A 26578-nucleotide genomic window follows, 5' to 3' on the forward strand; every position below is an offset into this window, starting at 1 on the left:
ACTGCAGAACAATTTGTGAAGTCCCACCCGTCCCTCCCCCCAGCCATTGGCAGCTCTTTAACCCATTGTGATAAAACGGTTGAAAGCAACAGACGTTATTTGCCCTACCCACACAGATAGGCTGCTGGGAATGCTTAACCAGGGCGTTAACGGAAAAGGAGCTTTTTCCAATTGTCAGTGCTGAACTACAATTGTGAGTGGCATCCACACGGCCCTTATCTAGCCAGGGCTCAATATAGAAGCAATGGGCTGCAATCTACATTTAACACATTCAAGTGTCAATTTGTTGATTAAGACACCATCTACATAACAGAAGTGTCTGGTATGGAAGTTGAGGGGTGAAGGACAACAGCTCATTCCAAAACTGGAGGCTAACAAAACAAGTAATGGAAGAGATACTGACTCTGCACTGGAGAAGTAGATCACTTGACTAGAGGTAGCATCAATTAAGAAACTGCACAAATATTTTTGGAAATTGATTTACTTTATGGGTCAAGCTCCTCTGGCAACCCACTCCAATGAGTGGCATTAAGGAAGGATGACTAGTAACAGATATCATCCATTGACGTAACCTTTGCCTGGGAACGTAGAAGGAATGTGTCCTTAACATCCCGCATTTGTGACCAAAGATTAGACTGTTTAAAAAACAAAAACCCAGGGATTCTAACAAATCTACTATTAATAGAAATACTGACATGAGATTAAAATAAAGGAAAAGTGCCTTTGGCTTTAAACATCTTCCTGCAGATTTTGTGGTGTTATTAGCGTGAGAACCAGACCATGAGACTACAAGCAGCAAGCCTGCTCAGACAATTGGCTATGGAGGCTAACATAACAGCCTAGACAGAGAAGGGATATGCTAAAGGAAACTAAAAAATGGGACAAAGTGTATTAGAATTTCACTTTCTTCAGCTTTAATTATCTGAGATTCAATTAGTGACACAGGTAAGCGCCTTTTTTTAAATCTCAGCAGTGCCTCTAACAGCATTAGTAGAAATACAGGAGCAGTCTCATGCTTTGCGTTCTGTGGTGCCTTTCACCAGAAACTCCCACGGTACTCTGTGCACATTAACTACGCCAGCCTCACACTGGTCTCGAGAGGCAGACGAAGGCGAAGCGAAGAGGATACCCCACTATGTATCGAAGGGAGGCAAAATGTAATTACTCAAGCCGGAATCTGGCCAGGACACCAGGGTTAACACACCCTTCCCTCTTGTGCCCGCTGTTAACATTGCAAAGACACAGCTTCAAGGTTGAGACACAGGGCCATACTCACAGCTGGGATAAGTGAGAGCAATAATTCCACTGTCTTCAGTGGAGCTGCCCCGTTAGTTACACCAGGTCTGAACTCGGGTCAGTGTCTCAGTTCACGACGACACTTCCACAGCTATGGCAAAGGGGGCAAAATATTTCAGACTGGCAACGTAAGCTGAACTCTGAAGTGCGTTTAGCACCATGGGTGGCCACTCCTGTGAAGAGTTAAGAAGCTCTGAACTTGCAGGGACAGGAAGGCAGGGTACAGTCAGAGTCCATGTCATCTTAAGCCGAATTAAAGACATGCAGAACTTCTGCTTTCAAAGATGACAGCGAATGAAGACATATTCCAGGCACCCCAATACTGGTCTCCCAGCATTCAAATCCACAGGCACTGAGATCTTGTCTGACTGCTTCCACCATCAATGGGTCTGTGTCTGCCAAGAAGGAAGTTACACCAGCCAGTTAAGTTAAGCTTGGTCACCGCTGGGAGATGGAAATGCCTTGCTGTATGTTTAATATGGACTAAATGGTATCGCCACGAAAAGGAAATGAACGTCCTAAGTTTGGGGTGAGGGCATAAAGGGGTACATTTTATCTGTTCCTTCTTATATTAATGAGCAGCCAATTTACCATTAGGTTTGACTTAATTTTTCATTGGCAGGAGACATTAATGGACACTTTAGAATCCAGTAGTTTCTAGTATGCCAAGCGTTTCAGGGTCCCACTATGATGGAGTGGTATTCTAAAGGTGCGGAGACGTGTCATTTTCAGTTTATAAGTACATCCTTTTTGCTCTTTAAATATGACATTCCCATGTAAAATTAATAAGCAAACCAGTGCAAGAGTGTCCACCTACATATTCTACCACAGTGGTTTTCAAACTTTTCTCATTTGCGGACCCCAAAAAATTTTGAATGGAGATGTGGACCCCTTTGGGAGTCTTAGAGTCTGTGGACCCCCCCAGGGTCCGCGGACCACAGGTTGAAAACCATTATTCTACCATGTTCATGACCATGATGGATTTTACACAATTATTACTATACATCACACAGAACTTTCTGCTCCAAAAGAAGAACCCCACCAAGTGAGCTAATTGAAAGTCTTAGAAGTACAGGGTCTATGTAACAGTTGAGCAGTTCTCATACCAACCAGTAGAGGGCAGAAGTACACACACGGTTCATGGACAATCTCCTGTATATTACACCGCTAGTCTATCCCTCACCCAACACACACAGGCAAAACAGCCCAACAAACCTATTTCCCATACATGTAAGATGCGGTGACATGTTTTTAGGCTATGGCACCCAAGTATTAATAAGGGCACTTCAGCAGCACAGACACTGAACAGTGATAGTAACGGCCCCGCTCTGCCAGCCACCTAAGCAGAGCTCCCACCAGTCTCAGTAAAGTGAAAATGACTCAACCAGTTCCACAAGCTCAGCTGGAGAAATGTAAAACAGTTCTATGAATAGCAAAGAACAAAATTAGGTTTTAATTTTTTTTAATCGGTTTAAACAATTTAGGTGCTGACGAGGCTTTTTTTTTTTTTTTTTTTTAATTACGACAGTGCCCCTGTAGGTCTCTATGGCAACATAAAAGGAAGACAGAGTTAAATGATTAGTAGTAAATTAAGGATTTCTGACCTGGTCTTAGCAAAGTGATTGCACAGCCACCTCCTCCAGCGCCAGTCAGCTTACTGTGCAGCCCATGTGTGGCGGTCACTCGGCACACGTTGTCCAGTGAGGAATGGCCAACTCCAACCACATTTAAGTGATGCTGGTTTATATCAAAGAGCTCCTTAAAACAAAGCAAAGACAACAAAACCACATGGATCACAGGTCTGGCCCGGGGGGGTTAGGGGGAGTGCGGCACCCGGGGCGGAAGTGACGAATCCGTCACTTCTGGGATCAGCCACACTGGGGGGGGCAGGTAGGGGAGGCAGTGCCTCCCCAAACAGCCAGGTGTGGCCCCACCCACACTCCACCCCCCCAGGGCCCCGCTTCAGCAGCACCGCGGGTCTCCAGGGGGCTGGGGCCACGCGGCCCGCCTTCCTGGGGCAGGGGAGGCTGCAGTGGCGGTGCCGTGCACTCTCCCTCCCGGCACACTCTCCCTTGGGTGGAAAGGGTAGGGCTGGGGGCTAGCCTCCCCCAGCCAGCAGTTCACGCACTGTCCATGTGGTGCTGGCCAATCGCACCAGCCCAAGGGGCCCTCCAAAGCGCAGGGACCGGAGCAGTCGCCCTGATTCGCCGTCCCCCAAGGACAGCTCTGGATCTCAATCCTCCAGAACAGGTCTCTTCTCCAGTGATAGAGGGCGCTATTCCAAGGAGCCTGCAAGCAGAGCTGTACTGTGGCTCAGCTACCCGTTAGGAAGTCACTGACAGACTGCCACATCTTACTGCGACAGGAAGCTGGGCAGCGTAGCACTGCTCAGGAACAAGCAAATGCTAAACAATGAGACCGAGTCCACCAGCAGCCTTGGGCTTCTGGTCTAGCCCGTGACTGCTGAACGGACACAGATATCAGTTCATTTTAAGACATTATAAAGTGAGAGAGAGATGCCAAAGGAAGCAGAGGGCCAAGAGAGCTGCCATTCACTGCAGGCACTGTGAACTCCAGCCCTCGGTAGTCTTTGCCTGCTTCCTCTCTCTCCTGCTACGCATGCACCGAACAGGACACCATAGTAATCCTTCCGTAGCTGTGGGATAGGAATCGTGCTGGGATCGCTCCCATTCCTGGCCAATTCTGCAATCCATCCAGCTCCAGTGACAGAAAGTGGAACCGCCAAGGCAGAGATAAGCAACATTAAAATCTCCCTTGTTTGTATCATACAGCACTTCTCTCCCCACTGCAAGGCAGAGATCCAGGACCCAGACCCAGGGGCCTTCCTCCAGCATGAGGCAGGTACTCTAGGTATTTGTTGGCCAACCCAAGTCAGGCTCTTAAACGTTTCCTGCAGTCCTCCATTCTGGGACCATCTGTGGCTATGGAAGTACAAAGCAAGCCTTTTTCCAAAGCGGAGATGATTTCTACAGCATTCACAAGCCCAGCTAATGCAAGCAGCCAGAACCCTGAGGCTACTTTCTCATGCAGGTCTCCAGCGGGCCAGGATATTGCAATAGCCACAGGACTACTCATGTCCAAATCCTGCTGTTACTACAGTTAGTTGCTTGTGGCAGGGAGGCATGAATGGCCCAGGAGATTGATAACAGGATACAGACCCTTTCACCTCTAGTGAGCAGTTCAAATACAGCCCCTGGCAATCTGGGTTCAAAGTCATCACAATCAAATAACTGTTCAGCGTCCTTTAATACACGAGTTGGAGAGACTATGTCCAGTCCCAGCGCACAGGTATCCAATACCACAAAACCAAGCATGAATGGCAGCTTCAGAGGCCAAGGACTGAATGGGCCATGGTGGCTGAACGACTCCATTTCCCCCGGAGATGAGCCGTCTCACAGATTAGCTAGGCACACTGGCTGGAGAGCGTAGATGGGGAAGCTTGCACTGCTCACAATGAGCCCGCCTTGTAGACACGGAACCTTACAGCACGGGGCTGAACTGGCAGCTAGCACAGAACTAAACACGCGCCCACAGAAATGTAAAGATTATAATAAAGTGAGGGGGGTTTTTTTGTTTAAGAAAATGGAAGCTCAGAATTAAAGGAGTTAATTGGAAAGGAGCAGTTGGCTGAAATGCTGCCGTATACAAGGCCCAGACCATTACCAGCAGAGCACTGAAAAATAGGGTAATGAGACAAGAGTGGATGAGAGAAGAAATCTCTTAAAGCAGCACCAGAAGCCCACACACAGGATATTAATTAAGGGTACATGAATGGGCACAATTATAATTAACAGGTCAGGCCGATGGGCAGCAACTGAGCAGCCTGAGCCAGATCAACATTCCCAGCCCCAATTAAGCTCAACCCACCCATCACTTCCCATTGCTGGTTCTAGCCAGACACACTAGCCATTCTGGCTCTGAACTGGATCCATCTGCCACTTGAGACCACCACAAATGGAATGAATTGTATTATGACTACGCAGAAGCCCCCACCAAGATCGGGCCCCACTGTACTAGATGCTGTACAAACACACATATAGGAAGAGACAGACCTTGCCCGGAAGACCTACAGTCTAAACAGACAGACAAATGAGGGTGGGAGAGAGGAAGGATCATCATTCCCATGTTACAGATGGGGAACGAAGGAACAGAGAGGTTAAGTGACCTGCCCATGGTCACATGGTGGGTCTGTGGCAGAGTCAGGAACTGACCCCAGAATTCCCTTAACCACAAGATTGTCCTTCCTCTCAAACACATCAGAACAGGTAGTGTTGGAAGTTAGAATTTGCTAGCCACAAAATCCTGAAGCCTTAAGGTTTTACACAGAATGGGGCCATGATACAGTGACGTAACGTAGCAGAGGGGAGTAGCTGGCAACCACAGGCGATGTTAAATAGGGAGCCAGTTGAAAAGCCAGCAGGCTGAGTACACTATGTTATTTGAGATATTTGCTCTTTTCCATACCCAGGGCCAGTCTCTTCACACAGTGCCATGACGAGCTTCTCCAGTGCCTCCACCCGACTTTTGATGAGCACATACTGCAGTCAGTGGCATGCCATTGGATGATGCTTTGACTGCACAGAGCTAGGAGCTACAGGACAGCATGGAAGGTGTCAATCACCGTGGCTCCCTATCCAGTCTGACATAGGTCTCCTGTAAACACCATGCGGGTATTGGATGATGCAAAATTACCCCCCCCCCACACCACAATTTGCAACATACTTTAGATACGTGAGGGAAGCTGGATTAGCCAGCAGTGTTTAGCATGTACGCATTGCAAGCTCCGTACACTGGACTGGACAGACCTCCATCCAGGGGCCTCTTTATATGCCTGAGTGCAGGGCGCAGATCCAAGACACCTGTCATATTCCAACCCAAGATCTGCCAGGAGTCAGATGACAGCTTATGACACAGTAGACTAGTTCAACGGCTCAAGTACAAAGACATCCAGAACTGCACATTTCAGCTACAGCATCAGTCAAAAATAAAGATCTGTAGGTATGCAGCATATAATCAACTATGCCTCTGTGGGCTCTTTAGACACAAGACAAACAGAAACCAACTTACTGAAGCATTTCTCCTCCTTGTAATTTAAACAGGACCTCTCTAGCATCTTTCATCTGGGGATCTCAAAGCACTCTTCAAGCTAAACCTCACAACCCTTTTTTCATGAAGGACCAGGTGAAGTGAATTGTCTCAGGTCACACCGCAACTCCGTGGCAAGCCCAGGAACAGACCCTAGAGTTCAGACTCAGTCTCCTGCTCTAACCACTAGGTAGCACTCCACTACGTTACACAGAACACAGCTTTCATACAAAATCATTCTACCATCTTGGTGCAGGGGTATAAGCAAAATCCTAATTTTGATACAGGCCATTGGGAACTGGACTGAGACCTACCAAACTCATCTCACATAGGACACCCACTAAAGCCATTTGCAGGTTTGACAGCACACAGCTCTCTCAGAAGATCTCTCTTTCCTAAGGAATGTACTCTACGAGACTATACAGCACTGTAAGTGGCTCTGAATGGAGAGTGGTAACGTAGCACAGGAGAGCCTCGGCACGAAAATGGGAGGGAGAAAATTCCAACCATTATGCTCTGAATAAGCACTGTGCAAACCCTGCCATTTTGACTGCATGAGAACAGTGTGGCATAACATTGCATCAAGATAGACGTTTCTCTCCCTGGACCTCACAGAGTTTACAGCCACTAACAACGGAAGTCTCCAAGCACCTCTGCAGGAGAGGGTGTCTTAGCCCCATTTGATACAGACTGGAGAACTGATGTTGAGATGGAAAGCTTACGTGACCTGCTCAAATTCAAACAGGATTTGTGTGGCAGAGAACCCAGGAGTCCCGAATGCCAGTCCTGTGCTTTAGCACAAGGCTTCCACTCATTCTCCATGACCCTCAGTGCTCTTTCTGGCCCAGACTTTGAGCCTGTCACAACTGTCACTGCCTTTGTTGTTCCTCAGCCATCCGCCAGGCTCACTTCCTGACACCCTCTCTATCTGGCCTTGCGACATCCCCATATCCTTCTCTTTATCTTCCCCAGACATGATGGGTACGTGCACTCATCTCCACCTGTTCACCACTGTTCCATCCACGGCAGCAAGAGACACCGATTGCTCATTGTTCCGCCGGAGGCTCCAGCCTTCACAACCGGATACAGCAAGAGACCACACAAATAAGGGGGAGGGAAACAAAAGCTACCCTTTCAAACCTCTCCTGGTGAAAACTGATTGTGAACTCATCTTGGGTAGAGCATCTGCAATCCCGCCAGTGAAGGCGACTCCTTATTGTAACCAAGGGGGAAAGCATGGTTACTTGTGGGTGTGTTTGCGGGGGGCGGGGGCGAGAGAGAGAGAGAAGAACAGGACACCTCGCTATCTATCAACACCTCTAGCAATGGAAGAAGCAACAGCCAGCTGTTCTTGCAATAAAGCAGGTCACTGCAATTTATGGCCTTGTTGCTTGAATTCTGTCCTATCAACACCTCTATTTCTGAGCACCCGAAGCGTTCAGCATTTAGCACATGGGACTCCCCCGCTCCCATACCAGATGTGGGTTCATCCACCTGGCCATAATGAAACAGGTCCCAACAGATGCAGTCCGTGAATTAAGTTTTCCCGACACTAACTAATAATTACTTCATTATAAATCGGAACATGGAGGACAATGCCCCATACATTTGCGCGCGGGGGAGGTGGGGTGGGGAAAAAAGGTCTTTAATTTGAAAGAGTCGTTTCCACAACAGCCTCCCCGTGCTTTGAATGGAGCCAAAATGAACACAGATCTTATTCACTTCATGCATCAATGTCAAAACAGTTCTGGGCACAACAATTGCTATCTGCTCTCCTGAGCCTGGAGACAGGACAAGCACAAAGCGGGGGCTGGTTTCTAACTAGTCTATCAAAAACAGCGGCTGCTGAGTTTTGTGCTTCTGTATTGGCTTTGTCAGTAATGAGAATGGTAGTTTTATAAAGAGCTACTTCCAATTTAAAGGGCTACTGGCCATCAAATCACAAACCATTCGAAGGGAGGGGACATTCTGATCCTGAACTAACTCAGTGTCCCTTCAACTAAGGGAAATGAAATTTATGGCTCTGAAAGAATAATAAAAGCAAACAAGTGTTATATACAGGAGGTAGCAACAGTACCTTAACTACTTCAGACAAAGGGAGTGCATTAATGATAGCACATATAAATTGTGGTTCACTCTGAACTGAACATTTCCTGCTATCAAAATCTCTCCCAACCTTAATGATCTTTAAATGATGTTTTGATGTGCGACTATAACAGTGTCTAAGAATACAGGCGAGAGTGTCCCTTACCTCTAGCACAGGGTAATACTCCTGTGATGGACTCTCAGCCATTGCTTCTAGAACATTTTCACACTCCTGAGAAATTGCGTCTATCGAGGCAAGCACTGGGTTCATTATAGCAGGAAACTGTGACAAGAAGAAAATGAGAGACATGAAGACAGCTCTGTGGTGTTCTGTGGCTTCACTGCTATTGTGCTGGAGGTGGACCAAGCCCTCTGAGGCTGGACAATTCATGTGCAATAAGGGATGTAAAGCAGAAGCTGGTCACATTTGAGGTGTCAGAGGAAATGAAGAGAGAAACAGGGTTAGGTTTGGTATTTCAGGGTTGCAAACTCGTGTGATTTTGTTGAGAGACTAATGATGTTTGGCATTTTTCTTAAAGCCCCAAGCTCCTGGAGTTAGGGATTTTTTATTTATTTTTTTTTAAATGAAAACAGATTCTCACCAAAAAGAAGTTTCTAGCCCTCTGGTTGCAGAGACAAGCCTGGAAACAAAACTCAAAGGTTCTAAAATTCAGAAAGCAAAATTACAAAAGGAAAAAAAAAAATAGATTTTTTTTAAAATCTCATGATTTTTAATGAGACTCTTGATTCTTTGGAGCCAAACATGGTTTTCGAATGCTTGGGGTTCACCAAGCTGCTTGTCACTGCAACAACAGGAAGAGTCATGGCCAGATCCTCATTTTAGTTAAAAAAGGGAAGTCCTGGAACAGAGTTTGGATTAATACTTGCTCCTCATGGGGAATGGGGAGAAAAATCCTTTAGATCAGAATTGCATAATAGCAGGACTCCACCCCACTGAGCATAGAAAGCCAGATAGAGAGACAATTCCTGGAGGGTGCTGTTAAGCTGACTTGGCTGGAGTGACATAGAAACTCTACAGTCAGTGTCAGATCCAATGCATCACCTTAGTGAGGATATTTTGACCTACTCCATCTTTTGGGGGGGGAGCCCTTTCTCCTCCCCAGTTACATCCCCTCCCCCTGCTCATGCAGCAGTAATGCCAGGAGGAACATAGTAATACCACTAAACAACAGCTTCCAAGAAATCCATGCGAATGCAGCAATGCACACCCTGCTACCCCCCTGGAAGGGATCCTGGGATTACTTCTAAGTGCAGGTCAACTCTCCCCACCCCTTAGCAATCAATGTACTGCCTTGCTACCACTGGGTTAGCCCAGTGGTTCTCAAACTTTTGTACTGGGGACCCCTTTCAAATAGCAAGCCTCTGAGTGCACCCCCCCCTTAAATATGTAAAAAAGTTTTTAATTTAGAACACCATTAGAAATGCTGGAGGCAAAGCGGGGTTTGGGGTGGAGGCTGACAGCTCGCGACCCCCCATGTAATAACCTCACGACCCCCAGTTTGAGAACCCCTGGGTTAGCCCAATTAATAGATGTGCTTCCACGTCACTGTCATCTACCAAAAAGATGCTGCACCTTAAGAATCTTGTCTTTGACACCTGCCACAAGGATCTTGGTGCTCCGAGACACTTTTGTGTTGGTCAATAAGATCCTTAGAGTCGGCACTCTGAAAACAAAACAAAGATTCTGAAATTCATTCTCCTCTTGATAACTGGGCAACGTCCAAGTGTTATTCCACATCCATCAACAAATTTACTCCCCTGTTCATGCCATGGTCAAACAACCTTAACGCATGTAATAACTGCTTGTACAGGCAGGGCCCCATGTATTCCTCTATTCCACAGCCACAAACTGTGTTACATAATTAGGCTCTACAATCTCCACTTTTTTAAAAATGAAGTGCCTACCTCTTGTGATCATGAAAATAAACTTGAAAATGTGAGGCTAGCGTAAACTGATGCAGTGGCATCTTCCTGTGTTTGCCACAGACTGAAACAACAGCTTTGAGAGGTGTGAACTGCCATTTTGATTTGTCTACTCTGAAGCCTAATGGTGTCCATTTTGTTGTCAACGTGGTTAACTATTTCACTGCTGATCATTTTAGCAGAAACAAAGTTAATTTGCTTCTCACCATGTGTCCCTTTCCCCGCAAAAAATACAAAGGCTACTGTACGGATTTAAATATTAAAAAATGTACAGTCAGTAAAACCCTCCATTTTTAAAATGTATCTGAAGCTGCTGCCAGGTTTTCACCACAGTGCTCTAGACTCCTGTTTAGGTCCATCTCACCTACAGACTGCTCTAACCTAGTCCAGAATGAAGGCGAGCAGAGAATTAAGGAGCCATAACATGAGAGCTTCCCCTCTCTACTGCATCGAGAAGATCTCAGTCACAGTAGACAGTCTGGCTGTTGGACTATCACCCCTCTAGAACAGGCTGGTTATTTAAGACCATAATCTAACAACATACTTAAGCATGAGAAGTCCTGTTAACTTCAGTAAGTGTGCGTTGAAGTACTTTGCTGGGTTGGGGCTCGGTGCTCTCAATTACACATACATTGATACAACTGTGCTGGTTCTACAAATATGACAAACCTGCTTACGGAGATCCATGTTTTTCAGCTAAAATATCTTTCCTTTGAAACACCATTTGTGAGACCAGCCAGCCGGAGACATTAACTGCTAACAGAGTAATTTCATGCACTGTGAAAGATTTTAATGGCATTGGATTATAGTTCATTGGTTGGAGGTATAGAGAGCCTTCTGAACCAGGGTTTGTTTTCTCTTCACATTGCAGCTTGGTTTTTGTACGGTTCTAAAATTCAATAAGCAAGAAATTGTGGTTCTGTTTTGTTTTTTTAAATGTCATTTGCTGCCAGGAGCTGACCTGATCCTGCTGCCTATAAGGCCATGAAATTAATATTGATCTTTTGCCTTGTAATCTAACTTCAGACAATGACCAAACATTTCATTGGCCTCATTCTTTCCCAACCCAAGACAACAAAACTGGTTTTCAAGATATTAAAGCTACCTGATAGGTCCACTAGAGGCTTCTGGCTGCAAGATTCCTACTCACACTGTTCAGCATTCTTTTGTTACTCTCATACCTTTAGACCATAAACTCTACACAGATATGTTCTGTGTGTGTATATAATTTTAATATTACCTCTTTAATGATGTGATTTTTCCTGATTGAAATCGGAGCACTCCACCTAAAGTAAAATATATACATAGTCATAGTATGCAACACATCTGAAAATAATGTTTAATAAGTATATAGGATCTTTCATCTGTAGAAACTAATCTACAGCATGAGAAGTTAATTGCAAGAAGCACAGGCAAAACAATGGGCCAGATCCTCAGATGGTGTGAATAGGCAGATCTCCATTAACTTCAGTGGGAGATCTGGCCCAAATAGGAGTAACTTGGTGCCTTCACCCTTTGCTTTCCTGTACTGGAGGGCCACAGAAAATAAAGAGATTTTCAAATGGAGAGAGTTAGGTTAGAATCAAGTCTTCATTGGTCTAAAATAACGAAGTAAGAATCAAATGAAGACTTCTGGGGTAGATGTAAACACATTAAACACCAGATTCAGCTCAGTGAGAGAATATTTGTGAAGAATAACTGTTAGCAACCCAACAGAACCCCACCAGTCAGCAAGCTTGCTACTTCATTCTCCACTTCCCAATGTTTTGATAGAGTAGCTGTGATGAAGTCTTATTAAAAAACACTCCCCCACAAAGCATCACAGCACACTTGCACATAATAATTAAGACTAAGGTACAGGCGACCAAGTACGTACATTTTCCAAAGCATTATCCTGCAGTGAGATTTTTTTTTTTTTAATTTTATATTTATTTGCTCCATAATTTGTAAATTCCAGTTATTTCCATGAGGGCTCCTCTTCCAAGGCATTAATGTGAATGAGGGAGATTCATATAGTAAGTCAGACATTAGTGAATTAAGCCTCTCAACATCCCTGTGAGGCATTACTCCCATTTTACAGATTGGGAAACTGAGGCACAGAAAGACAGAATGACTTCAAGGTCAAAGCTAGAATCAGAACTTGGGAGTTTCTGGTTGCTTCCTCCCTCCATCCCCATTCAGTCCAACAGACCATTCTCTCTCCCTCCTGAGGAGGCGAAAGTATTACTAACATTGCTACTGTATGAGGGATTTATTCTGAACTAACATTACCTTCATTCTTTGCCATCAATAAGCAGTGAGTCTCTACTAGAGCAGGCTGGCAACAACACAGAGGAAAACTATAGAACAGGATTTGGTACTAAGATGGTGTAGGGAAGAGGCTTTACTCGTGCTCTTCGCTTTCTAATCCAGTGTCTGCCAAGAGGACAGAGACTGGGGTTAAACAGTCAGTCAGTCTGCAGGATGGATTTTGGACCCATTTTTATATATTCAAAACTCCCTGCATAAAGGGCTGTGAGCAATTTGAGATGCACACTGAAAGACCACTTAAGTTTCACTGCAGTCTGCAAGGCCCTTTGGATTCTTTGCTGAAGTGCTACTTACGAGCAAATCCTAAGCAAATCCCATCTGATCTCCCTGCACCAGCTATGCAGCAGTGCACGAAGGGGACTGAAAAAGCCACCATTCCCAACGCCAGAGTACTGGCCTCTTCTACTCTGAGAGTGACAGCACCTGTATTCAGAGCCAAAGAGGAATGGATTGAGACTGAAAAATACATACCCCAAGTCGCTACAGAGTTATCCACACCAGAAGGCTTGCCATGGATGACCTGCTCTCCCCGAAAGGCCCATCTGTTAATTAAATCCAACTCCTCCTCAGGCCACCTGAAAAACAAGGAAACAGTTTACAAGCGGGCAACATGCCACAGGAACCAAGGAGTCCACGAGCCATAAAGAGCAGCAGGAATCACATGAGCAGACTTAAGTGCAGCATATCAAGGGGGACACCTTGCGGGGGAGGGGAAATGAATCCTAGTCCCGCACTAATTAACAGGATGAATTAGTGCTCAGCCTAGTAAAATCAGAACTTGGCAGAAAAGGAGCACTGCCGTCCAAGGCACCTAACACCTTCGTATCCAAGCAGCACACTTAAGTGCATCGGCTTCTAACAATCACAAGATGGAATCAGTATGAACACAGCAACCGCTACTGAGTGTTGGCACCATGAAGGCTGCATGTGAGGAAATATTCTGGAAGGTTCCAAGCAGAGCGGTGTGTGTCAGAGCTGGGTCTGGCTAAATCTCCACCCGAAAGAGTCTAGTAGTGCAAGCAAAGGGCTGGATGCCTGGAACACCTGGATCTGTCAGACTCCTTCTGTGGTCTTGAACATGACATTAGACTCTTGACTTCTGTGTCTCCATCAGTAAGAATGGGGATAATACTTCCCTTCTTCACTGATACTGTAATTAGATGTCTGATATGCTTCACTGCCAGTAGGCATACACCTTGGTGCCACTTTTCTTCTTCCCTCTTCCTCAGAGGGGGAGAATCCAGCTGAGAGAGAAGAGCCATCAATGGTTAAGAAAATCATCCTACCTGAGGAACAATCACAGCCCCCTAGTAGTTAGGATTTGGGAAATGCGAAGTAGTTAGCACTATACCTTGTGCTTCTCTGTCTGCCTGCTGCATCCACCTGTTGTCTCATCTTAAACTTAAATAGAAACTCTGCTTGGCAGAGACCATCTCATAGTTATCTGTTTGTATAGTGCCAGGTACAATGGGGCGCTGGCCTAAACACACTATTGTAATCCATATAGTATTACTATTTGTACATGGCGTGAGACACAGGCTGGAGAGGAGAGGAAAATGGCAGTCGTACACTGGTGAAGATTAGAGTTACCTAGAACATGCAGAGAAAGAGGCCAGCCCTTCAGCAAGGGAGTATTAAAAGCAGGTCAGTATTACAGCAAACTACAATTTCTTTTGAACAGTGTTGTTTGTATGATCAATATCTCAAAATGCTTCACAGGATTAAACAGCAGTGAGAAAAATCAAGAGACTTTAGGCATAAGAGGGATAAAGAGATGTTTGCCGATGAGATCTCAAGAGGTGGGGAGATACAGGAAAACACTGCCAGGAAGCAGGTGGGATCCCAGTATCAGTCCCTTGCTTCAGTATAGTTCACCAACTATTCTCATCGTTACACTAAAGACTGTATGATGCCTACACAAAATCGATGTTCATGCTTCTGCTCTATCATGTAATTCCTATTTCGGGCCTTGTACTCTAAAAACTTGTCAAATTCATATTCTCACTGCACCAAAAGCTAACTTTGAACTATGCAGACTACAATTGATGCGGAGACATCTGATATTAGTATCAGTGTCAATGTGTGCTAGTCTGTTGGAGCAATTGTTTTGAGTGCACAGGGTGGGTTTGTGGAAGTTGCAGAGCATGCAGCACGTGTGGCACTGTGTATGGATTGTGTATGTCTGCTAAGTATTTATACAGCGGAGTGGGGGTGAGGAGAGCTGGAGGGCTCATAATGAGACACAGAACCTTCACCTATAGATTGCTGGTACTGATCCAGATCAGTAGTGTCAGATCAGTGTTTGGTGTATACGAAATGAGTTGGTGGATCCTGACAGACAGGGGCCGACATCACACAAGCAATTGTCACAGTTGTCAGCATTGTTCACAGTTACTAGAAAAGAGGCCAAGAACTCAGATGGGTGTGGGGGGGGGGACTGACATACCTTTTCTCCCATAGCATTATGGTAGAGGTACAGTAATGGAGCAAGGGGGAGAAGGTTTTCGTGAATGGCCATTCTCTACTATTTATTGCAGTAGTGCCTACTGCTCTGTGGCTAAACTGATACCCTTGATCCCAGTACTCTCTGACCCAGCACCAAATTCTCTTTATACCTTTTATTTAAAAACAATTCTCAAAGCACATGCAATTTAAGCCTTTTTCTGCTCAATCACCCCTTTATAAAGAGCCATGTTACTGGCATACTGTGTGTCATTAATAAAAACACCCTGTATTGGCTCCCATTGTGTTCCAAGTATGAGAGACCAATGCAGGTTGAAATGTTAGATATTAAGGCCTAAAAATCAAGGTCTATAATGGAAATACTAAAAATCAATTCCAACTACTGTGGCATCAAGTGTTGCATCCTAACGTAAATGGATGCAGCTCTCCAAAAGAGCATGCGTCTGCCCTTCATGCAGAGATCTTCATCTCACTGGGAGGTGTCTGAGCCTGAACAGCTTGCATTTCACACGCAGCTCCTTACTTCACTTGCAACTTTTAATATTCGCCCTTGCATTATGCATCTGTGAACAGACTGTACTGTTTGGCAGTGGTGATTAGAATCTCAGACCTTTACAAGAGGAGGGGGAGAGAGAAAAGAGTAGAAATTATATTTCTGTGGAAGGTGAAGACAACATGTGTAACCTGTGGCTAAAGCACAAAACTACCCCAGTCCTGACTCATCTCTACTCACTGCCCCATCACAGGGCATTCTTTGGGAGTGATGTTTTCCTCTCCTTCTCTAGAATATTGCACTTCAAGGATACTTTTCATTTGTCACTGTAGTTGACAAGGACACTGCCAAACATCTGGTCTCAAAACACTTTTGGCTGGTGTCCCTTAACTGCTAGGGGGCTGTGACTATTCCTCAAGCAGGATTCTTTTCTTAACCATTGATGGCTCTTCTGTCTAATTCTAAACTGGATTCTCCCCCTCTGATAAAGAGGGAAGAAGAAAAGTGTCACCAAGGTGTATGACTACTGGCATTGAAGCGTAATTTACTGGGCAATACCACACCAGGCCCTGCTGACAAATGCCTCTTGTTACTCGTACAACTTGTAAAGGACAAACTGATACAACTTCCCAAAGAAATCAGAAAGGTTCATTATTGTTCCTCCAGCTCCATATGTACACTGAACTCTATGGAGAAATAACCACCTTGTCCCACTGTCTGCAACTCAGGGGACGGGCACAGGCACACCCCTGTGCCCATGTAGTGGCTTCAGTGGAGGCTTGTGCACTGGCAATTGCAGGATTGGGTCCTAAGTAGACAAGGACAGATGGTGAGACCCTGCAGGAGAACTGATGGGTTGGGAAGGCAAGGACTACAGAAGGGAGATCATGCAGTTGCTGAGGTTAACAGTTACATGGTCTTATTCTTTACCTGCTCAATCAAGTTCAGGGGAAGATCCAAGTTTACAGACCTCACAGCAGAAGTGTGTTTTGATGAGAAGGTGTAAGATGGTGAAAGGGCCATAAAGGGGCTTCCATAGAGATAGGACCATATATCGGAGTGTGTGTTAAGTTTACATGAGTTCACGTATCTTGCTATATTTTTTTCTTGCAATATTAAGTGAAGATGACATCTCGAAGCTTCACTTACCCTTTTGCATTCAAATTGTAACTGAAAATTACACTGCATCCAAACTACAAATTACAATTAAGAGGCGCCGATATTTATGCCACTTCCAGTATAGTTTGGAAGATGCATTTTTGCTAGAACAGTATGTTGTATGAACAGATAGAAGTTTGCTGAAAAATATACTAGGGGACTGAGAGGTCTCATTACTTGGCTCTGTGTACCTGCATAATCTTGTAAATCATTGCTTCAGACACTAAAGCAGAACGTTTTTAACAGGTAATGTATTGGAATCACATTTTGTATCCTGACACAATGTCACTAACTTCAAGCCATCCGCTCAGAGAGACAGGAATATGAAGTTAAGAAACAAGCAACATTCATTTGCTTCTCACTGGAGATTTAGGGAACATTATGCTACCCTAATTCTACACACTGGCTTTTCAGATGATTTACCTGACTACGGACTTCTCCTCCTCCAATGGGCAGCCAATGGCTCCACATGCAGTCAACAGGGCAGCTGCCAAACAAACAGAATAGGCAGCACTTGAGCCTAGCCCAGCTCCTATGGGCAGCTCAGACCACACCACTATCTCCACGCTTGGTATCTGTCTGAAACACATTAAAATGCATTGCATAAAATGCCAATAACATTCTCGAGATCAAAGGCAACAGATGCAAACTAAAATGGCTGTGATCACACCACCAGCACAAGTATATGACAGACATGGGCCTCCTGAACTTTCAGCTAGCACAGCTGAGCAGCTTTGCAAATCCATTGTGCTAGAAGAAAGCCTGGCTAAATTGGATTTCTCATTTCCATTGGTTTTTATCCCAGTGCTGGGGGTGATTTATTAATAGAACACCACAAATAGCACTATAAATATACCCTTGAGATTTTTGTAAATATATTTTTAAAATAAACCATTTTAGGATCCCACATCAGTAACAGTAGGTTTAATAAGCTGGCTACTGTCTGTACTGTTGCCCTCTCTTGGATAGAACTGGAACTGCTTAACTGTGTGTAATAGGCTCCCTACTGCTAAAAGCAAAGGAGAATTTCCAATAGCTAAAGCAGTAAGGACATATGGTTTTAGAATAGGCTGATCACAGCTCAACTCCTACTATCACCAAGACGTTCAGAACAGCTGGGATGTGAAGCCCTATGTAGCTAGAGACCTGTACAATGTTTCAATATTTGATTACTTCACTGCCAAAACTGAGCTCAGGATTGTGTTTCTCTTGCTACAGCTGAGATCATTAGTACGTACAGCCGATCACATTTCTAGAGCCCTTTTAGTAGTTTGTAGCATTGTCAATTGCTGTGTTAACTACGTTTAGAAGATTAAAACTATTTCTCAGTTATGACTAATCATGTTTTGGGCATATCCTTGCTGATTTTCCACCCATTCAGCACAATTTTGCTATTTCACCTAAGAGTTACTAACAAGATAGGCGCCTAAGAACTCAAAGGAAAGTTTCCCCCCTTTATTTTACCTTTAGAGGTCTAATTTCTTGTGAAATTACAGAACAGAAATTTAACAGGAACCATGCACACCTAGGATACTGCATTCATTTCTGAGGATGACTATGTTCTTACCCATATTTAGCTGAAATAGACAGGTACAGATAGAGAAATGCAAGGGTAGCAAGGCTCTCAGTGGTTGAAAGTCCAGTAGTGATTCCTGCAAACTCTTTCAGTGCATCCATTTGTTCTGGGCTGGGGGATTTAGATTCATCCAAGCCATCTAGGAAAGCAATCAGTGATGGAATTATATATTTACAAAGAAAGCTTAAAAACCATTGTTCCAAATTAGAATGAGATATTTACATGAATGGCATGTCCAGTAACACTAAATAGAATAAAGACTGCCGCTATGCTTTAGCACACAAACTGATTACTGGTGGGGGGAAAAGGGGGAGGGTCGAGAAGAAACCACCAGCTACACTGAAGAACTGCTTCTTTCATGTTTCAGAGTAGCCCACAAAAGCTCAAATAAATTTGTTAGTCTCTAAGGTACCACAAGTACTCCTGTTCTTTTCGCTTCTTTCATGACACCCACAACAACATCATAAATGAAACATCAGAAAAGGACTATATCTGACTCATCTAGAGCCAAGCACATTCATTTGTGCTAGGTGTGGTACAAGACATACAAGTCTTACAGTATAGGTGGGTGTGGAGGCAGGTGATTACAGCTTTCTACAACAAGTGACTGGTACTGGACGCTTTGGAAGACAGGACACTGAACTAGAGGGTCCCTTGGGGTTTGCTGATAAAGCACCTACATGCGAACATTAGAGAGACTTTAGTCGGTCCCCTTTTAAATGGTGCATGCTAGAATCATAGTAGTTAAGAGGGAACAAACTCCTACTGACTCAGATCGCTCGTGGCTCACCCAGCACGTCTGCTGCCTGTGGACCATGAAGACCAGTTAAAGCACTGGCTCTAGCAGTGTGAATGCACATAGTAAATCCAGCTGCCTGATTTGGGGGGGAGAGGAAAGCCTAATCAGTTAAATCCACAGTAGCTTCTAGCCACCGGCTGACCAAAACCCATCAACACACGAGATAGTTGCCAAGCACATGCAAAGTGCAATAATTGGTTGGGGTGAGATATGTCACATATCAGAGGGAAGGATGAAGCCAGGGGTTTCATGATTTTAAAATATATTGACATGCACTTCCACTGTTCTAACAGCACTTGCCTGAAAATGCTCTTAGCAGTGTCCGGAGCTGGACAGTTTCCCAGTTTAAACTGGTTCCAATATTAGGTAAGCATATTAAGACCTTTCCATTATTACTGGGTCTAATTTGAAGGAACGTTCTCAGGTTCAAGGCCACAGCCAAAGCTGCCTGCACACAAAAAAAGTTAGACATGAGTGAGGTGGCAGAGCAACTGTGCACAACAATGAGCAAAAGGTTCGTGGTCGCCCCTAAACTAAGCATCTCTCATTGTCCGACTGTCAACGGCAGCCGAGCACTTTACCTTGCCATGCACGACAGCATGCTCCCCATGGAGAATAGCTTTCCCTGGTGCAGACAGTGTCAGGGGCTTGGCCAACATTTCCACTGCTTCTCCTGCAAAGCGAAAAAAGGCAACAGGAGTTTGAAGATCTACAGCAGAAGGGCTCGTGCTGGGCCGATAGCTCAACTGCCCAAGTCTCCTGATCGCCATTGAGGCCAGGGAGCCAGCAACCCCCTGGGCAGGGCTCAGCCTAACCTGCCCAGCGCCCCATGCCACAGGCCCCAGTCAGCCCCCCCCACCCCTTTCCACACCCCTTCCCCCCGGGCCCGCCCCCCCCCAGCGGCACCGCGGGGGCGGGGCCTCAGGCAGGGGAGACGCCTGGGCCTCTAGCCCGACACCCACCAGGGACTGAGGCCCCGGCCGCACTAGCCCCGCACCTGAGTCTGGCAACCACCTCACAGGCTCTATTGCTGCCCCAAGAGTTCCCCGACAGGCCTCTCAGCGCCCAATGGGGAGGGACACAGCGCCTGTGTCACGTGACACGGCCGAACCAATCACTGGGCCGCCCTGGGGAGACGAGATTTCTGTCGGACCAATCGGGAGCCGGCCGGGCCGAGTGGTGCACGAGTGGGGTGACAGCGCCTGGCGCGGCCACGGGGGCCGAGAGGGGTCAGAGGGAGCGGGGCGCGGGGTCAGAGGTCAGGGCGCGGAGGCCGAGGGGGGGGCCGCGGCAGCCCCATGTCAGTGGTGCTGGGCCGGGGCTGCCGCTGGTTGGCGCTGTGCAGGCCGCTGCGGGCCTGGCTGCGGACCCGGGGCCACAGTCAGCAGGGAGAGCCGGCCAGGTGAGCGGGGGCTGCGCCGAGCTTCTCCCCCCCCCCCCGAGCCTGGGCCTCCCCCCGGGGCTGCGCCGAGCTCCCCCACCCCAGATGTAAAGTCGTTCCTGTGTCTGACACAATATTTCATCTGAAAGGAAAATGCGACACTTCTTAGGATCCCCCCGGCCCGTGGCAGCGTGAACCGGGCTGTGCCCACGAGTGGGCCAAAGCAAAACTCGCCCTTTGGCCCCAGTTGCCTTCTCGAGCTCTCTGCTAAGAGGAAAGGGGGAGATGGGGGCAGTAACCAGGGCACCGCTTGGAGAGTCTGGCGTTAACAGCAGTGACCAGCGGTGTCCGGCCATCTCTATAAATCAGTCATCAGCTTGCCAATGACTGCATGTTAAAGTGTCATTTCTGCTGAACTCATAACGGTTTCATTTTGTGTCTAGCCCGGAAATCAAACCCAAGACAACCCACGTTCCAAAGATTTACACAAAAACAGGAGACAAAGGTAGTGTCTGGGCTGCACTTAAAACCTAGAGGCTACAATATCCTCAGAGCCGGGTAAAAATATAATAAACAAAGGCCCTTATATGGCATTTTAAAGCCCCAAAACATAGTTCTGAATTAATTTTAATGTATTTGCCAATTTAATTCATGGCAGGTTCTAATGAACGCTTATCTAATACAGCAGATAAGCCAAGGGGTGCTCTGACATGCTATTTATTGTATTTAGAATTGTCAGGTAACTTTCTAGCAATCACCAAGGGGAAAGCTTAGATAAGAAAGGCCGTACCAGGTCAGACCAAAGGTCCATCTAGCCCAGTATCCTGTCTACTGACAGTGGCCAATGCCAGGTGCCCCAGAGAGAGTGAACCTAACAGGCAATGATCAAGTGATCTCTCTCCTGCCATCCATCTCCACCCTCTGACAGACAGAGGCTAGGGACACCATTCCTTACCCGTCCTGGCTAATAGCCATTAATGGACTTAACCCCCATGAATTTATCCAGTTCTCTTTTAAACTCTGTTATAGTCCTAGCCTTCACAACCTCCTCAGGTAAGGAGTTCCACAAGTTGACTGTGCGCTGCGTGAAGAAGAACTTCCTTTTATTTGTTTTAAACCTGCTGCCTATTAATTTCATTTGATGACCCCTAGTTCTTGTATTATGGGAATAAGTAAATAACTTTTCCTTATCCACTTTCTCCACATCACTCACGATTTTATATACTTCTATCATATCCCCCCTTAGTCTCCTCTTTTCCAAGCTGAAGAGTCCTAGCCTCTTTAATCTCTCCTCATATGGGACCCGTTCCAAACCCTTAACATGCTTCTTGGATTATAGTCCCTACAGAAATTAAATGGTTGTTTTCCTGTTCCATGTGCCCTCTTAGTGCCTAACACTATTTGTGTTTAAAAAAATCTTGACTCTACAGCTTCAGTGAATCTTTGACTGTCCTGTGCATGCTGGGCTGTTCCTACATTTGGAAGGAGAGGGGGGAGGTTACGGTGTCTTACTTAAAGTAACACATAGGCCCATGGGTTAGTTGGCAAAAGTCTTTGGCATGTTGCTTTGTTGGTCTGTGACACCATCGCCAGACAGGAAGAAACTGATGTTGGGTGGGGGTCCATCACTTGTTGTGTCACAGAAGCAATCAGCTGACACCTGTTCAGTGGTGGAGGCCCTTGAGATTTAGGGTCTTATAAATCTAAAGATGCTGCTACCTGGGTGTCAAACTAGCATAGACTGCAGTGAGTTTTCATATTTTAAAATTTGCAGCTTTGTCTGTTCCAATCCCATTTCCTCTTGTTGCTACTGCTTGTTTTTCAAGGGTTTTCCAGCACATACACTGGGGAGAGGCGATCTAAAGATGATCAGGTCTTTGAAGCTTTGGGAACAACAGATGAACTGAGTTCTGCTATTGGGTAACAAAACTTGTGAATTCTTTCATCTCTGATTTTTGTTTACTGTGGTATTGCTAAAGCTCTTATATGAAGACACAGTGCCAAAAAGCTTGTCGTCTTTATTTACCTTGATAAGCTGATACCTGACAGTCATGAACACTGCAGACATAGAACAAGGTCTGCAAGCCCATCTAGTGATGTAAAGATGCAGCAAAGCTTGAGAAGTATGTTCTGATGGGAGTGTGCACGCTGTTTATTCTTGGTGTTATTTGGAGTTGTTGTTTTCTTTTTAAAGAAAGGGCGAAGGTGGAAATATTGTCAGCCTGTGGGGGGAGTTGTAAATACATCCTGAGCTACATTGGCAACTGAACTAGCCAAGAGCATTTAATGTCCATTTAATTGTTTTGTAAGAAAAAAAGTGTGCCCAACCATAATATTCATTGTTTGATCTCTCTCTTTGAAGAAGAGAATTTGCTTCTTGATCAATAAAAACTTGCTAGTGGATCAGCTGTGTCCGCCCTCTGCAGTTCCTGAATACAGGAAGAAACGTCCTGCATTTGTACCTCTGATTTATATGGACACAATTCAGAAAGCAGCGGATGGTCTTGCAGATATGCTTTTGAATTGGTGTTTTCTTTTTAGGTGTTGGGAGTCCTACTTTGTTCCATGTTGCAAGGCAATGCTCCTTGTGAACCTGTGCATGTAATACTGAGTGTACAATGAGCCATAAATATAAGATATGTGCCAAACAAGTCTCCTCTGTCCTAGCGCTAACTCTCTGCTTCATCTTAATCTAGGGTTGCTAGTGAATTAAGCCAGGAAAGTGGCCACACATTTGTCGAACAACTTCACAAAGTGAGTAGTAACTACATGCTCTATGTCTAACGTGACCATTACATCTGTATTATTAGAATGCTGAGATCTTAAACTCTTGGTTTAAAATTTTAAAGCCACCTAGGAGATTTAGGCTTGTAGGTCCCATTGCAGTCAGTGGGAATTCTGCATAAATCCTTTAGGCAGACTTGAAAATCTCTTGGTTACCTGAAGAAACAAGATGCTACTTTCTCTCTATACTGAAAAGGAAATCAGTTGAATGTGTGTGTGCGTGTCATTGAGATGGTTCATATTCATTATTTTGCACAATCTTGGGCACAGACTAAGCCTTGTTGTTATGCATTCTCAAATTGAAACCAAGAGAACATAAATACTAAGCCAAGCTGCCTGAGGTAAACAGGACTGTGTATCACAGTGGAAAACAGCTCACACTGAGGGTACATTTGGCATTTACTAATTAGCTTCACACTGCAGAAGTGGTCAATATCACCTGATTAAAGGCTCTGAGAATAGGGTGACCAGATGTCCTGATTTTATAGGGACAGTCCTGATTTTTTGGGTCTTTTTCTTATATAGACTTCTATTACCCCCCCCTCCCCCCGATTTTTCACACTTGCTGTCTGGTCACCGTATCTGAGAATCCCTACCACACTGCCTCTAGAATGTCTTATTGGAGTGTCAGATGTCATCTCTGCAAGTGTAATTTCATTGTCTATGCTTTGACTGTAATGCATACTTTCATTTTTCTCTACCTCTTACTGCCCCTAGGTCCAGTGTATGCTGCAGGACGTTGGTTCCAACATTGCAACTCCTCTCTCCTCAGCTAGGGAGGCTCACTTAAGTAATTCTCAAATCATTTTACCTAAGATAACAGCTCTGTATTTTTAAAAATTGCCCTCGTTGTAGGTCAGGTTGTTTATTTAGCGATACTACTTGTGTACTTCTGTTAGCGTTTGCTGTAGAAGATGGAATCTGTGGGAGACAAGTGTAAATTTTTTACACTTCTCTAAGGAGTACTTAGTATGACAAATGTAAAATGCAAGATCCATCTGGTGGATTGATTTATTTTTGTATTATTTTAGTTGTTTCCTCTTTCCCTCTATAGAACGGACATCATTTAGTGAAAAGCCAGTGCTGGAGCTGGAGCAGTGGATTGATAAATATTCAGACCAACTTCCACCTCTCACTGCTTTCATTTTGCCTGTAGGTATTGGCTCATACTTTTTACTGAACCTCTTTGCTAGGTATTTGATTGAAGACTTAATCAGAAACCCACTCTCAGTTAATTGATATTCAACATTGAGTAGTTCTTGAGGTTGGTCCACCACCTGCTGTTCTCTTCTAGTGTTTGTACAAATACAGGAAGGCAGTAGGGGTGGAAGAGATTGAGCTAACCCTCTTCTGTCTCCATCTGCAATTGTATTTAAATATCCAGTAGAAATGTGGCATTCAGATGGATATTATAGCTTCTGTAAGTGTCTAATAGGGCTTTATTTTGTGTAAAATGTCATACGTTTAAGTTCTATGCAGCTGGGTGGCTGTATGTGGCTTCTGGTACAAGGCACTTACGCATTTTTAATGTTGTTTCAGTCTGGAGGTAAAAGTAGTGCTGCTCTTCATTTCTCCAGAGCGGTCTGCCGAAGAGCAGAGAGGTGGTAAGTATAAGAATAAGGCTGAGGGAAAAGGCTCTCTGAGCCCAGGTAGTTGCTGCAGCTTCCGAGCCATTTAAAACTGTATCTGATACAATTGATCTTAAGGCAAATGCTGTTAGAATTGCAGCAAAACTTGAGATAAAGATCTGTTTAATTAAAGAGCTCTCCTGTAGTTTTTTTGATGCAATCACAGCAAAAAAAAGCTGGCTTCAGCCTTCGGAATCAGCTGTACTGGATCCTGTGGGAGCAACAGGCAAGGTTGTGCCAAGGAGTAAAAGTGCATCCTTGTAGTTGCTTAACTTTAGAATTTATTTTGTAAACTAGCATATACAAATTTTTATAACTGAACAGCATTATCTCGGCAGCAAAAATACAAATATCTTATGGCCTCTTGTTAAAAAGCAATTAGTATAAAACATGCATATCAACATAAGAGCCGTAGAAAGCCAAAAGAGTGAGTCCAGTACTGTAGAGGATAATGAGCTTAGTGGTGTATAGTCACTGGTAATAATTATTCTTATAAGCCGCTGCCATCAATACTGATGCTTTTTCACATAACAGGTTCTCTCTCTCTCTCTTCTACATTCTATACAGAAGCAGAATCTGTGCTTAAGCACTGTTTTTCATTGATTGGTTAAAGCATGTAGCAATCCCTGGATTTTATGGTCAGAGTTAATTTTTAAACTATAATCCCTTCTGTACTGGAATTAAACTGGAAATTAATACTGAGGCTGTACTGTGACCACTCAAGGTTTTGAGCATCTGCAAACCTCAAAGACACATCTATTATTAAGGTGTGTATTCAGAGTAATAGATTAAACATAACATGAAACTGTTTTTCGCTCTCCTTTTTAGTGTTGTTCCTTTAGTACAAGGAGGAGAGGCAGATGCAAACGTGGCCAAATACTTGAACAGGTAAAACAGATTCTATCATTCTTGGTTGCCATAAAGGCTTCAGCGACTGTACACTGTGGTTTCCTTTAGTATTCAAGGGGAGAACAGCAGGGGTACCCAAGAGAAGCTCTCACTTCAGGTTAAGATTTTAGCTTGTCTACGTTTTAACTGGGCTCCTGCAGGAACAATGCCATTTTGGGGAGCATTTCTGTTTTCTCTGTCTCCTGTTGCTTTGTTTTACTTGCAGCTCCCAGTGCTGTAATTCAGTACACTCTGGTTTTTATAGATATATGTAGCACTCGATACAAACATATCTGATGATAAATGTACATTTCTTAACTACTTTCTCTCCTTGCTTTCCAGACTTAGTGATTTTCTCTTCATTTTGGCACGTTATGCTGCAATGAAGGAAGGGAAGGAAGAGAAAATATATACAAAAAGTGAACCATAAATTGGAGATGGGACTATACTTTCTAGATCATGAAAAGCTAAATCCAGCCAAGTTTTCGTTCTGCAGGCAAGGCGGAGAAGAGAGAATGAGCATGAATTCAAAATGTGAATTGCCACCAATTCCCCACAATAAAATCATTCAGGAACTTGTTTATTACACTGTAGAAAACATGCAGCCCTTCTGTAAAACTCACCACCTTTGAGCTAGGGTCCAGATCAAAGTGTCAGATTCTGAATT

The 26578-nt window shown here is 44.8% G+C and overlaps 2 protein-coding genes across 2 annotated transcripts; one reads left to right on the forward strand and one right to left on the reverse strand.

The window, feature by feature from the left end:
• Window positions 1–253: 253 nt before the first annotated feature.
• On the reverse strand, window positions 254–20306 carry MVK (mevalonate kinase). The gene is made up of 11 exons (XM_026656900.2): window positions 20228–20306; window positions 19812–19903; window positions 19531–19678; window positions 18423–18570; window positions 17279–17434; window positions 13213–13316; window positions 11672–11717; window positions 10082–10172; window positions 8654–8770; window positions 2901–3054; window positions 254–1691 (listed from the first exon to the last, which is right to left on the reverse strand). Exons 2-11 carry the CDS (start codon window positions 19887–19889, stop codon window positions 1540–1542), a joined length of 1194 nt encoding a protein of 397 aa, XP_026512685.1. The 5' UTR covers window positions 19890–19903; window positions 20228–20306; the 3' UTR covers window positions 254–1539.
• Window positions 20307–20451: 145 nt separating this feature from the next.
• Window positions 20452–26499, forward strand: MMAB (metabolism of cobalamin associated B). The gene is made up of 9 exons (XM_026656994.1): window positions 20452–20632; window positions 21055–21116; window positions 22438–22531; window positions 23308–23365; window positions 24113–24185; window positions 24450–24547; window positions 24935–24999; window positions 25852–25911; window positions 26254–26499. The coding sequence occupies exons 1-9, from the start codon at window positions 20529–20531 to the stop codon at window positions 26339–26341; spliced, it is 702 nt and encodes a 233-aa protein (XP_026512779.1). The 5' UTR covers window positions 20452–20528; the 3' UTR covers window positions 26342–26499.
• Window positions 26500–26578: the final 79 nt, after the last annotated feature.

This window comes from Terrapene carolina, unplaced genomic scaffold (genome assembly GCF_002925995.2).
Source record: "Terrapene carolina triunguis isolate 2854851 unplaced genomic scaffold, T_m_triunguis-2.0 Scaffold234, whole genome shotgun sequence".
NCBI classification, from domain to species: domain Eukaryota; kingdom Metazoa; phylum Chordata; order Testudines; family Emydidae; genus Terrapene; species Terrapene triunguis.